Raw genomic sequence first — 12970 nt, 5'->3', positions numbered from 1 at the left:
TTTATTTTTATAAGGCAACGACCCATACCAGGCAAACTCAGGAGCCTTTCTCCAGCTGTTGTAATGTGTCTTTAACCCTCTGACTTCACAACATTCCTTATGGCTTCTTCACATCCCCAGGGGCTCATAACCTGTCACACTATTACGATGATCTACAGCCTAACAAATTCCCCTGAACATCTAACATATGTGTCTTTTAGTGAGCACAGCATGGAGCGGCATATCACTGTCAGTCATGACTGAACCCCCTTTGCTGCTGGAGGGGTGAGCTGTGTGTGCCTCATGCTGCAATGTACCAAGTAGAGGCCACACTCTCAGGTCTGCATATTGTACCATTAATGAAAGCACAAACAATGTAAGCACCACTGTAATATGTTATTACAGCAATAAAGACTTACTGACCGTATGAGGCAAGAGACTTTTTAAGTTGCCGCTAGTTATTAAAGAGGATGTGGCTCTCATGAGGTTTGTCTATCCTGCGAGCTTTTGGCAGCTTGAAAATAGTCAGCCAAGCATTCAGCAAGCTACCATTTAAACCTATGCCTGCATGAGAAATGGACAAGCAAGTCCCATAGAGTATATGTGCATGATTATGGGCATTTATCCTCTCTATTGTTTAACAATTTCAACACTGATTCTCCAGGAATGTCAAGATTGTGGCCTTGCTTGGAACTCCCTGCACAGTAGATACATGTCATTCAACATAGTAACACAAATCACAAGGAATTTTTATTTCCACTACTGAATTTACTCTCATTGTACTGCCTGAAGTATAGAGACAATTATTGTCCCCTATAGCTGCCCCACTCCTTTCTACCACCTGTATAAAGCAATGTAAAATAGTATTCCTGAGGGTGTTGGCACATGAGGCTACTGGTGGAGATTAGTTGCCCAGCGACAAATCGCCTCTTCTTCTTCGGACGACTAATCTCCCCGAAATGCCTTCCCACCGGCTAGAATGCCTCACGAGGAAACTTTGGGCAACTTCGGAAAGCCAAAGCAATCTGAGTGCCATCATGCCGGCAATTTACATTCTAGTCAACGATAAGGCATTTTGTGGGAGATTAATCGCCCGAAGAAGAGACGATTTGTAGCTGGGTGACTAATCTCCCCCAGTAGCCACGTTTGCCACCACTCTTACACTGATTCCCTCCACTTGACTGGTAAACAAACCCAAATCCATAGTTGACTGAGCTACCACTTGCTGTGTAAAACAACAAGTTTGCTCTGCATTTTGCCACCTTTGAATTTCACAGCATGTCCTGTTGTCTTTGTGGCCCTTTAACAGGGGTGACAAAAAGCCAACCCTGGTAATTTTAACACCCAGATTTGTTTCTTTTTGTGTATAGGTACAGTGCTGCATGCCATTAAATAGGATAAACATTATCTTTTCTATGTATATCCCATAGCTAGCATTAGCTTGCAAAGACATGGATATTAATTTATTTTTTACATTTTACCCATAGGTGTGGTTTAGCAACCGACGCGCTAGATGGAGAAAGCAAGCAGGAGCCAACCAGCTTATGGCATTCAACCACCTGATTCCAGGGGCATTTCCTCCTGCAGCTATGCCAGCTCTGCCAACCTACCAGTTATCAGAGACCTCTTACCAGCCCACTTCTATACCACAAGGTAACAATAAAGATGATAAATCTTCACCTGTACGTACCAAATTACTAGGCACTATATTCTGTAGTGACAGTGATTAGTTAAGTGAATATTTGATTGAACTGAAATAAGTAACCTTCTGTCTCAGCAATGTCAACTTCTTGTCCCACTGGGCCCTAGGAACCCAGGCTATTGGGTATGCTGGGAATAGTAGTTTTTATAAGATAGAGAAATCTGAACTTGACTTTCCTATTCTATCGGTTTATAAACAAGTTATGGCATATATTAGTAAGGGAATATAACATTTATTAAAGTTGGAAGATATTGAAATGGTTAAAATATTCCATGTTTGCTTCTTTTCAGCTGTGTCTGATCCAAGCAACACAGTTCACAGGCCCCAGCCGCTCCCTCCAAGCAGTGTGCACCAAAGCAGTCTTCCTTCCAACCCCGAGAGCAGTTCGGCCTATTGTCTGCCCAGCGGCCGGCATGGATTTTCCAGCTACACAGACAGCTTTGTGCCCCCATCTGGGCCTTCCAACCCTATGAACCCAGCCATTGGCAATGGCCTTTCACCTCAGGTCAGTAAAGTATTTTCATTCCTTTAGCAGAGAGCCAGAACCGAAAAGGCTGAGCACCTGAGGCAAGAAGGGAAAAAAATTGCCAAATTCGAACCATAAAGCGTTCTTTATATGAGCCACATGATTTCATTTTGCAAATTTCCTTCCCTTCTCTCCTCTTCCACCCCCGCACTGGTTACTTCAAAAGCCAGAGCTGTTACGCCCTTTCAAAATTTTCCCCTGAAATGCGCAGTCAAACTCAGAAATCTTTCTAAGTGACAGTGGCCACGAGGCATAGAATCTTATGGAACTGCAGCGTGAAGATCGTATATTGATTATCTCACCCTCTTCTTTATGCTCTTTAGTTACCCCTTAGTTTTTCTACTTAGCCAACCTGTAGTGCTAATACTATATCTGAATAAAAATAACCATCCCAGCATATGATTGGCTCTGTTTAGCCTTTTGTAGCTCAGGGACATCCAACCTATGTGCCCCATTGAGCCCTTGACCTACATTCTGAGTCTGCAAGGTCACAGGTTACTGCTGTAGCTCTTCTGAAATAGCCAACATCATGCTCAACTATTCATAATCTGTATTATGCAGTCTTTGCATTTTAGTGGTCCATATTTGTTGGAAGTAATAATAATGCACTAATATTAAAATGTAGCATAACTCTATGTTATATCATGCTTGGGCCATTTTCTGTTTAAAGGGATGATTCATCTTTAAGTTATTTTTTAGTATTTTATAGAATGGCTATCTCTGAGCATCTTTTCAATTGGCCTTCATTTTTTCTTTTTTATAATTTTTCAATTATTGGCCTATTGACTCCTTCCAGCTGTAAGTTGGGGACCATCTCCTATTCACATACAAGTCTCTTATTAATATCAATGTATGGTAGCTAGTGTGATTTGGAAACTAGCAACCAGATTGCTGAAATTTCACACTGGAGAGCTGCTAAATAAAAAAGCTCAAAAACTACAAATAATAAAAAAAATGAAAACCAATTGTAAATTGTCTCACAATAGCCCTCTCTACATGATACTAAAAGTTAATGTAAATGTGAACAACTCTTTTCAATATATCTTTCTGTGGAGCCTGTAACTTTTTTTATATCTTGGATTTGGAGGACTGTCTTTGACCCTATGAGCCTTCCTTTGCACAGCCCGGCTATCAATGAAATCAACTACCTCCCAGTGGTTTATGTAAATGAACAAAGTTAATGTGCCTCATAATTATTTATAAGAATATTGGCGCTTAAAAAAATGGCCGCAATAAATTAAGACAAATCTGACGCCTTGGGAAAACAGGATTTCTTGAAGCCATAATTACACTGTTAATTTCCATTAAATGGACGGGGGTTGAATTTGGGAGTTCCGGTAAAATAAATTGACTTGGTAATTGAGTGTCAAAAGGGTGGCTACATTTTGCACGGTGCATATGCGCCCGAGGTTGACTTGACATTGTTAATGTGCGCCTTAACTGACGCTTGTTATTGTATCAGAGGGGCCAATTTCCAGGTGCCTAATAGTTTCACTGGACTGCGTGCAATCTATAATTAAAATCAGATTTCATTGTAGGGCTAAGTGGGGGCATCTTTATAACGATGCATCCTCCACAAACGCATCTTCCTCTTGGCAGTGAGAGGAAACAGAAGGATATTGAGAATGACATAAATGAAAAGTGAAAAGACAATTATTCCCAATTACACACTCATCAGCCCGGCTCTAGCAGTGTGAGGGAATCTTAACAGGCAGAAAATGAGATTTTAATGGCACAAAGGGGAGCAAAAATGATGGCTTGCATCTCCTGCCCGGCCTCACTGTTAGGCTTGCATCATGGGATGGCTGCAGCTCCTCTCTGCGAGACAGTGATAAATCTGTGAAAATATTCAGAGTTCAAAGGCTCACAAGTTAAAAAGGGTGCACAGTAAAAGGCAGAGAAATAAACATAACTGCCTGTGGGCAAAAACCACATAAAACCTTCTATTTCTAAGAGAAAGTGTAATTAAGTTTACAGTATATTAGCAGGAAGCCAAGACTCTTCAGCTTTTAATCCACAGTGGTCTAAGTAGCTTTAAAATGGAACAACTGTGTCTTAATGTCACAGCTCCACATAAAACTCTGCTTTGGAAAACCCTGTTCCATAGGTTAGACATGGCTTTCTAACTAATCTATTCCAGAATTTATTTTATTAAGAAACCGTGTACTCACACACACACTTACACCTGCATAAATACACTTACATACAGTAAATACACAATCAAAAGATCTGATAAATGTTGACAAAGCTTCAATCCTTTACCTCAGTTTCCATGCTTGGTAACGGAATTCAAATATAAAATACATACGTTCAAATACGGAGGGCCTGCTTTAAGACATCCCTTGCTTATCAATCAGTGACATTGGTCATCCTTTCAGATTTGAGGACATCATGCAAATGATGGATTTTGAAAACAGAAATGGCGTAGATCTTTTTTTATTCCATAGCTTGTGTGGATGTTTCCTTATTTATCATTGTCATTGGCAGTATGGCTGCTACCATTTTTATCCCTGTGTAGAATAACCTATGCCTATAACTTGTACTATGCATTTGTAGAATATTATCATTGAAGTAAAATTCCTTAAATATTTAACAATTAAATGGAAAAAGGTCCAGAAGGACCATGTGAAATATACGCACCTGCAGAGGTCAACAAAGTGGCTGTGAGCTCTCTCTCTCTCTCTCTCTCTCTCTCTCTCTCTGTTTTTGTCATCAACATCTGGGGACACTTAAAAAGAACTTGCAGGTCTGAGACATGAGAGGGATGTCCTGGCCAAAGCTTTAGTTTCCCATAGTATTTGGAACAATAAAAATCCGCTTGTGAAATATGATCTGAATAAATCTGACATGGGAGACCTTTGATATTATTAATTGCGTGCCTATATAAACACTGTGGGCTTCGCTGGAATCGTCTAAAAGCCACTTGTGCTCAGTCAGCCTAAGCAATATTTACTATAATGCTTAATATCATTCACGCCCCATTGCTTAAATGCAAATGAGCAAAATGGGCCAATTTTATATATTTGGAGATGCAGTGAGAGGTTTCGGACTTGGTAGAATAAGTTCAGGAGGCAAACCTCATCCCTAAAGTGAACTAGTGAAGAATTAAATCCCCCAATTCATCACTATAATGAATAGCATGTATCCAGCTCTAGCAGCTGTAAATCATTAGGGAACATGGAATCTGGGACTCTGTAAGAATTGTGTCATACCCTGACATTTCCTAGATATGCTATTAAAATATGGAGCCTATCCATTTCCGCCCATCAAAAGTTAGACAGCATGGCAGGTTCAACTGCTCTAGGGGTTACCCCAGGCTTAAACACAAAGCAACTATGCATTATATAAGCTCCTTTTGGACAGTTGACAATTGTATTTGCGTTGGAGCTAAATATGAGTGTAAATAAAATATATATCCCTACATGCCAAAACATGGTGCTTAGTTCTTTATTCCATCATTTGTCTTGTAGTGCAGAGTATGTGGGGCTCATTCCACCTTTCATTTGGCTTTTTGGAAGTTATGGTGGAATGTTATTCTGCGAACCATGCCATGACTAAAGCACAAGATACATTAATTACATATTTGTTTGTATAGAAATGGCTTTGTAGTTATTTTTGCACCATAGGTTTAAACATCTTTTGCCATTGCTCTGCGGGTTTTTGGAGTTTATATACGTAAGTCATGAGGCCCTGGACTAGCCTTCCAGTAAGACACCATATGGAAGTGCTTAAGTATGAGAGGCAGCTTATACACTCACCCTGTTCATTCTTATCCGCTGGTGATTCGTGCCTTTTACAACCTTCTGCTTCTCGGGATGCAGAAGTGACTTGTGTGCATGTCATACAGAGTCCACTACAGAGAACACGAATTCCTAATATAAATGTTCATGTAGTTTCCTTAATATATTGGAAACATCCACATGCAACTGTCTTTTTGTCTTCAAGTCTGGAAATGTCCTTAAACGCACAGTCTCCACGGACTGACTTACAAAATACGATTATTAGTAGAAATCCCACAGAGGTGTAAGTCAGATTAAAGACACATGATGGAGATATTCAGCTACAGGTATGAGGGATAGAAACTGCCAACGGTTGATTCATGCTCGTGTGAACATGGCTGAGGAATTTTGAAAGGCATTGTGCTCAGCGGGAATAGTAAAGGGCAGGTGGCACCATTTTTCTTAGAACTGGGGATCTGGGCTGCATATGGTTCCCATCACCATTGAGTAAAGCTCTGGACATCTTCAGGACAACGTGTCCAGCTTCCTGTGGAGTGAGCTTCCGTAAATTACACGCTGCACATGTGTTAGGGTCAAATATGAACAGAAAACATTAACAGCTAACAGTCATTGAATATTAACCCTTGTGTCCATGACACAAACCAAAAACAGACCAAGCGCAAAACTTGATTTCCAAGCTGTTAAATGATTGCCTACACAATCTCAGCACACTTCCAGCAAGCAAGGGATGATCTTCATTTCTGCAAAAAGATCTAATACCGTAAAAGCAGGAAACAAAAGCTTAACAGATACCATCCAACTTTGTAAATTGATTAGGCCAAGGTGACTGTGCCCTGTGCTCAACTCTCCATTCAGGCGAATAGGTCAAGGCTCAAAAAAACAGGGCCTGGAAGCCCGAGGCGGCTTCCCTTTTTAGATTTTTAGAGAGTCACCAGCATGAAAATCTAATTATGGGAGATGTTAATTAAATTCAGGTCGATTCTCACATACCTTGAATCTCAATAGTAAACTGAAAGAGACTCTGTTGGGGATGGTTCATATACACAACTTGTCAAAAACCAGACCTGATGGCAAAAAAGGCGTTTATTTATTAGTGGGCAAAAGAGGTTAAAGAAATGTCATTCTGTAATTCTTGTTTGTTAATTTATTATTAGTATCCAGTTCTTAGAGTATTCATAAGCGCTATGTAATTTGCTGCTAAATGAATTCTTGAAAATATTACTTATTTGTCTACATTAATTAAATCAAAACTGAAATACATAAACTATAGTATAACAAGTACATTAGAGGACATTATAGACAAATAGCAGGGGACCTTATTACCCATAAAGTGGATCACCGTACCAGAGGCCACCCCTTTAGACTAGAAGAAAAGAACTTTCATTTGAAGCAACGTAGGGGGTTCTTCACAGTCAGGACAGTGAGTTTGTGGAATGCACTGCCGGGTGATGTTGTGATGCTGATTCAGTTAATGCCTTTAAGAATGGCTTGGATGATTTGTTGGACAGACAGAATATCAAAGGTTATTGTGATACTAAGCTCTATAGTTAGTATAGGTATGGGTATATAGAATTTAATTAAAAGTAGAGAGGGGTGTGTGTATGGATGCTGGGTTTTCATTTGAAGGGGTTGAACTTGATGGACTTTGTCTTTTTTCAACCAAATTTAACTATGTAACTATGTAACAACTAAACTCTAAAATGCCATCTGTTTCTTTCCCATAGGTTATGGGTCTCCTGACTAACCATGGTGGCGTTCCACATCAGCCTCAGACGGATTATGCTTTATCTCCTTTAACTGGAGGCCTTGAGCCTTCCACAGCTGTATCAGCAAGTTGCAGCCAGAGACTGGAACATATGAAGAGCTTGGACAGTCTATCAACATCGCAGTCTTATTGCCCAACGTACAGCACCTCAGGCTACAGCATGGAGCCTGTCACAGGATACCAATACCCACAGTATGGACAGAGTAAGTAGTACCTTGATGCACTTCCCAAATTAAGTCTTTTATATTAAGCATGAATTAGACGCGTCCTTCTCCTGAAGCAGCAGATTACTTGCTCAGGATTCTGGACTTTGCAGTTCACGAGAACCATGTTTCAGACATCCCCCTATTACACAGTACTGGAAACTGAAAGTTCACTGGGATGTTTGGCATTTACTTCTGTATGCATATGAGGATTAATATTTCCTCCTCAATTTGAAGGACAGTTAAACTGTTTCCATTGAAGTCTCCCTCTCTTTTCACGGGTAATGAGTTCAATTTTTATCTGATGAAATAGAAAACAAGAAACAATGCGGCTTCCAACAGGAGGCTGATGACTCTCCCGTTCTCGTTGAGTCTCTTTTGTCTCCGGTGCTCGTTGATTGTTCTCTAGAAAACATCTGTGGCATAATTATTTTCTTAAGTGATGTCAAGTACATCTTGAGGTGATTATGTGCCGAGACATGAGACCTGACCGCCATTAGGTAAAACAGAAGGGTTTACCCGACATGCAATAACCACGGGCATGCCCTGGATTAAAAGCACATGTCTTCAATCAAGTCAACTCAAGAGTCATTAAAGTATATTATCCCAGATTCTGAGTGGTTTGTCAAACTTGTCCCAGGAATAAAAATATTAGACCTATTCTTTGATATCCCAATATTACATTTGACAGTGTAAAGCTATGGTTCTGCTTGGCCTTTGCGTTCTCTGAACTACTCTTAAAATAGTTCTTTTTTTCTTACTTGCAGGTGCCTTTCATTATCTGAAGCCAGATATTGCATAAAGGAGTGGTTCCTCTTGTGCTATAACACTCAGAATGGATACACATCATTGTACGGGGGGCTCCAACTGCAAGACAGAAACACAGCGAACCTTTACCCGTTACTCATGGATAGTGTGGAATTCTACCAATGCCGATGGATGGTTAGAATCTGTCATGGACCTGGTGTTTTGGCTAATGACTACGTGATTCCACATATGGCATTCCAAGGGCAGAAGCCACAAACTGTTTACAATGAACTAGAAGCCTAAATAAGTCTTACAAACTGCATTTGCCATGTCCCGAGAACCAACATCCTTTTTGGATTTTATGTGACATTAAGTTTTATTACAGAAGTAAACACAACTATGTTTTATAGATTGGATTAAGTGATCTCACTTGATATTTCATATTAGGTCATTACAAATCGACTCAAGAAATACCGGGAATGACTCAAAAATGATGAAAAATTAGAAACTTTTTCTCTAAAAAGTTTGTAACATTGTGAAAATGAACGTTTAAACGACCAGAAGTAGTAATAGCAGCGTTGTTGGTGGGTAATGGCTTGTTTGATCTGAGCACAGTTTCTAAGCTCTAAGCAAAGTACTTTCGTTCATTATTTAGGATCTACTGGAAATGAAATTAAAAAGAAGAAACAGTGAGGAACACACACCACATTTTGACTCCAAATTATTGATCCTATGGCTGTCAATTAACGTGCAATACCATACCTCACTTCTACTTTGTAAGAAACCTCTGTATCATGCTTTGCAAATATAGTGGTTTTGTATTTTAGACTGTTCTATTGTTTTAAAAAAAATGAGTTTGGATAGACACTTTTCTACATTTGAGACCTTTCTACTCTTTAAGGGAAGACACATTCCATAATATTTGTTTGTTGAAGGATCTCCTCTAGACTCTCAGGGTGGATTTGGCTATGGTTTGGTTCAGGTAGTTAAAAGAGATGTGCCAGATCAGTATAGTAGGCAGTGGGTTGGGGATCTATATGTTGAGTACTTAAGTTATATAACAAAATGGTCAATCCTTCTTAATGGGCTATTTGGAGCTGAACCTATTTTCTGGTTATGTTCTGTTGGTAACTGTAAAATTTCTAATGCAAAATGTGGCCCCACTTATTTGCTTTGATTTAAAAGGAATAAGGATGTCACTGCCATGAAAGTGCTGAAATGGAGGTTCAGATTAGGTAAAGGGGTGGAAATTACAGGTGGTTTTATTTATTTGTCTCTTTTACCCAGTCAAGAAACCGAGGTAGAGAGCAGACATTCCTTCAAATTATGGGTAATAAATTAGGGGGTTTAGATAGGAGAAAAGGTAGTGTTGAAATCAGGCTTTCGTCTTAGAGGTGATGGAAGAAGTTACATTTTATCTGTGCTTTGCCGGATTTACCGGCAACAAATGCTGCAATATGTTTCATGTACAAATAAATGCAGTATATATTTACTATTTATAATAAATAAAAAAGTATAAAGACTTGCAATGCAACATTGTCTTCTTTTACTTTTTTTTTATTCGTCAAAGAATTCTTGTTATATTTTTGGTAGTTTCCTTGATGATTAAATATGATACCTACCTTGTATCAGAACATAGCTGTGTGTGTGCGTTGGGAATTCCTAGTTTGTAAATGCTGCAACATAATGGCATAATGAAACGGTTGTTCTTCAAGCAGACAATTCCGACTCACACTAGCATACATGTACTGTATTAGTTGGGAGTATACTCCTACTCATTGGAACTGACAATTCAAACCTTAAATAGAAATTAAAAGGCTGGCTGTGAGGGTTATACTTATTATTTTTTTTTTCAAACTTGAATTACATATATATATACTTATTCAGAGTTTTTTTTATCTATTATAATAAAAAAAAACAGACATTCAGTGCGATGCATTTTTTAAAGAATGAAGTTGTATTTCAGGGCTTTAGCTGGGTTCTCAAAGGCCTACATAGTACCAATAGAGGTTATATATCATTAACTGCACAGAGGAACTTACAATCCAAAGTCAAGGAGTTAATTAACCTGCCTGTATGATTTTAAAGTGGAGTTGGAAACCCATGCAGACACAGGGTGAACATACAAACAACTTGCACGCAGTTCCCTGGCTGGAAAGAAGAGACAGTAATGCTAGCCATAGAGCCGCTGTGCTTCCTCATCCCTCAGCCATTGACACTTAGGGGCCGATTCACTAACTTAGAGTGAAGGATTCGAAGGTAAAAAACTTCGAATCTTGAAGTTTTTTTTTGGCTACTTCGACCTTCGACTACGACTTCGAATCGAAGGATTCGGACTAAAAATCGTTCGACTATTCGACCATTCGATACTCGAAGTACTGTCTCTTTAAAAAAAACTTCGACCCCCTAGTTCGCCATCTAAAAGCTACCGAAGTCAATGTTAGCCTATGGGGAAGGTCCCCATAGGCTTGGCTAACTTTTTTTGATCGAAGGATATTCCTTCGATCGTTGGATTTAATCGTTCGATCGAAGGAATAATCCTTCGATCGTACGATCGCACTATTTGTGCTGAATCCGTCGACTTCGATATTCGAAGTCGAAGGATTTAAATTCCCAGTCGAATATCGAGGGTTAATTAACCCTCGATATTCGACCCTTAGTGAATCAGCCCCTTACAGTCATACCTACAGGTCTCTGGTCACAATACTGTTATCTAATGTTTAATAATAATAATTCATATTTTAAATGACCTTTACAGAAAAAGTAAAAAATTGAACAATACTGCTATCATAAAAAGTATTTTCTACCCAACATTGTACAATCCAAAATCAGAATCCATTTGGTGCCATTTGGTGCAGGAGAGCAAAACTGGTACTCTGAGAGGAAGTAAGACAAATAACTGTGTCAGTAGTTTTTTTGGCCCATGTATGTATGACCAGATTGCCATCCAGTGCTTCCCTATACAGGCACCCACGGGCAACTCCTCACATGCTCTCAGATGCTTATAGTTTTTATTCAAATTAAGTGTTTTCATTTTTTTTCTTCTCCATCCTTTTTCTTATCCCCCCTCAATTTTTTACATACCCATTGAGACCTGGGGCCAAATTTACTAAAGGACGAAGTGACTAACGCTGGTGTAAATTCACTAGTAAAGGAGATAGACTCTAGTGCTACTTCGCACTCTAACGCCTAGGGAATTTTCGCTCTGGGGAATGGACGTAACTACGCAAATTCACTAAGATTCGGATATTACTGAACGTTACTTCTTGCGCCAGACTTGCTTTCACCACCTCAGACCAGGCGAAGTGCAATAAAGTAGATAGGAGTTCCTCAGAAAAATTTTTAACATTTTTCTAAGTACCAAAAAACACTGGCGACTTTCTTTTCAGTTTTTCAGGGTGATAGGCTGCAAAAGCATTTTTTTTAGGGTACCCGGCTTCCCCCATACATTTCCTTACATATGGCACATAAACTATACACTGGGCTCATGTGTAGGGCAATATAACAACTTTATTTTATTTTATTAAGGTTCCCTGGGCCTGTGTAGTGTAATGTATTTGCTGCAACATACACGTCCATTGAACTTCTCGCTGTATGCAAATTAGCCAACGCTAGAGCAACTTCGCTTTGCTTGCCGAATTAACGCTAGCAAAACTTCGCCATCGTTCGGCGCCCTGGACTCAACTTTGCATTTTAGTGAATTAGCGTTGTCCTGGCGAATTTTCACCTGGCGAAGTGTGGCAATGTAAGCGAAGCCATCGCTGGCGAATTTCCGTGTCACAATATAAGGCTTATTAGTAATTAATACAGATAAAATACTACATGGCAGCACAGAAACCAGTGCAATTAGCGCCAGAATTTAATAATCTGCCCTGTAGCATCAGTTTATATTACAGGCCAAACTCATTTTCTGTTTGATAATTTGTTACGACCCCTAAGCTTAGCTTCTCAACAGCTGCTCAGAGCCCACTGAGCATGTGAGTGTCACAGACACTTTCCAAGATGGTGACCCCCTGTGACAAGTTTGAAGTCCTGGATCATTGCTGCTATTGACAAACTGAAATAGGTGAAATAAGTTCAGTATATAAAATATTTTTAGCCATATTCATTTTAAGGGTTATGTTCTCCTTTAAATGAGTAAAGAAAGCAACACATTAAAGCAGTGGAGCATTAAGATTAAATTAGGTAATACCCAAGGTCTACACTCCTCTGCAGTTGGTCCACCACTCCCAGGCCACTCTGCTCATCTTAGACTTTTATCAGGAGAAGACCATTCCATAGAAGGGGCAGTAGACCTGACTGGTCTCC

General features: G+C 39.5%; 1 protein-coding gene across 6 annotated transcripts in view; it reads left to right on the top strand.

Moving 5' to 3' along the window:
- pax3.S (paired box 3 S homeolog) overlaps window positions 1-10196 on the top strand; it is a 51152-nt gene extending 40956 nt beyond the window's left edge. For 5 of the 6 annotated variants that reach the window (XM_018264550.2, XM_018264547.2, XM_018264549.2 and 2 more), the window contains exons 6-9: window positions 1467-1632; window positions 1972-2186; window positions 7672-7915; window positions 8683-10196. In XM_018264550.2, coding sequence (XP_018120039.1) covers window positions 1467-1632; window positions 1972-2186; window positions 7672-7915; window positions 8683-8717 — 660 coding nt within the window. In that variant the 3' untranslated portion in view covers window positions 8718-10196. 6 annotated transcript variants of the gene reach the window in all.
- Window positions 10197-12970: the final 2774 nt, after the last annotated feature.

The sequence above is a fragment of the Xenopus laevis genome, chromosome 5S (assembly GCF_017654675.1).
Source record: "Xenopus laevis strain J_2021 chromosome 5S, Xenopus_laevis_v10.1, whole genome shotgun sequence".
Classification (NCBI taxonomy): Eukaryota; Metazoa; Chordata; class Amphibia; order Anura; family Pipidae; genus Xenopus; species Xenopus laevis.
This window is presented reverse-complemented; position numbering and strand designations above follow the sequence as displayed.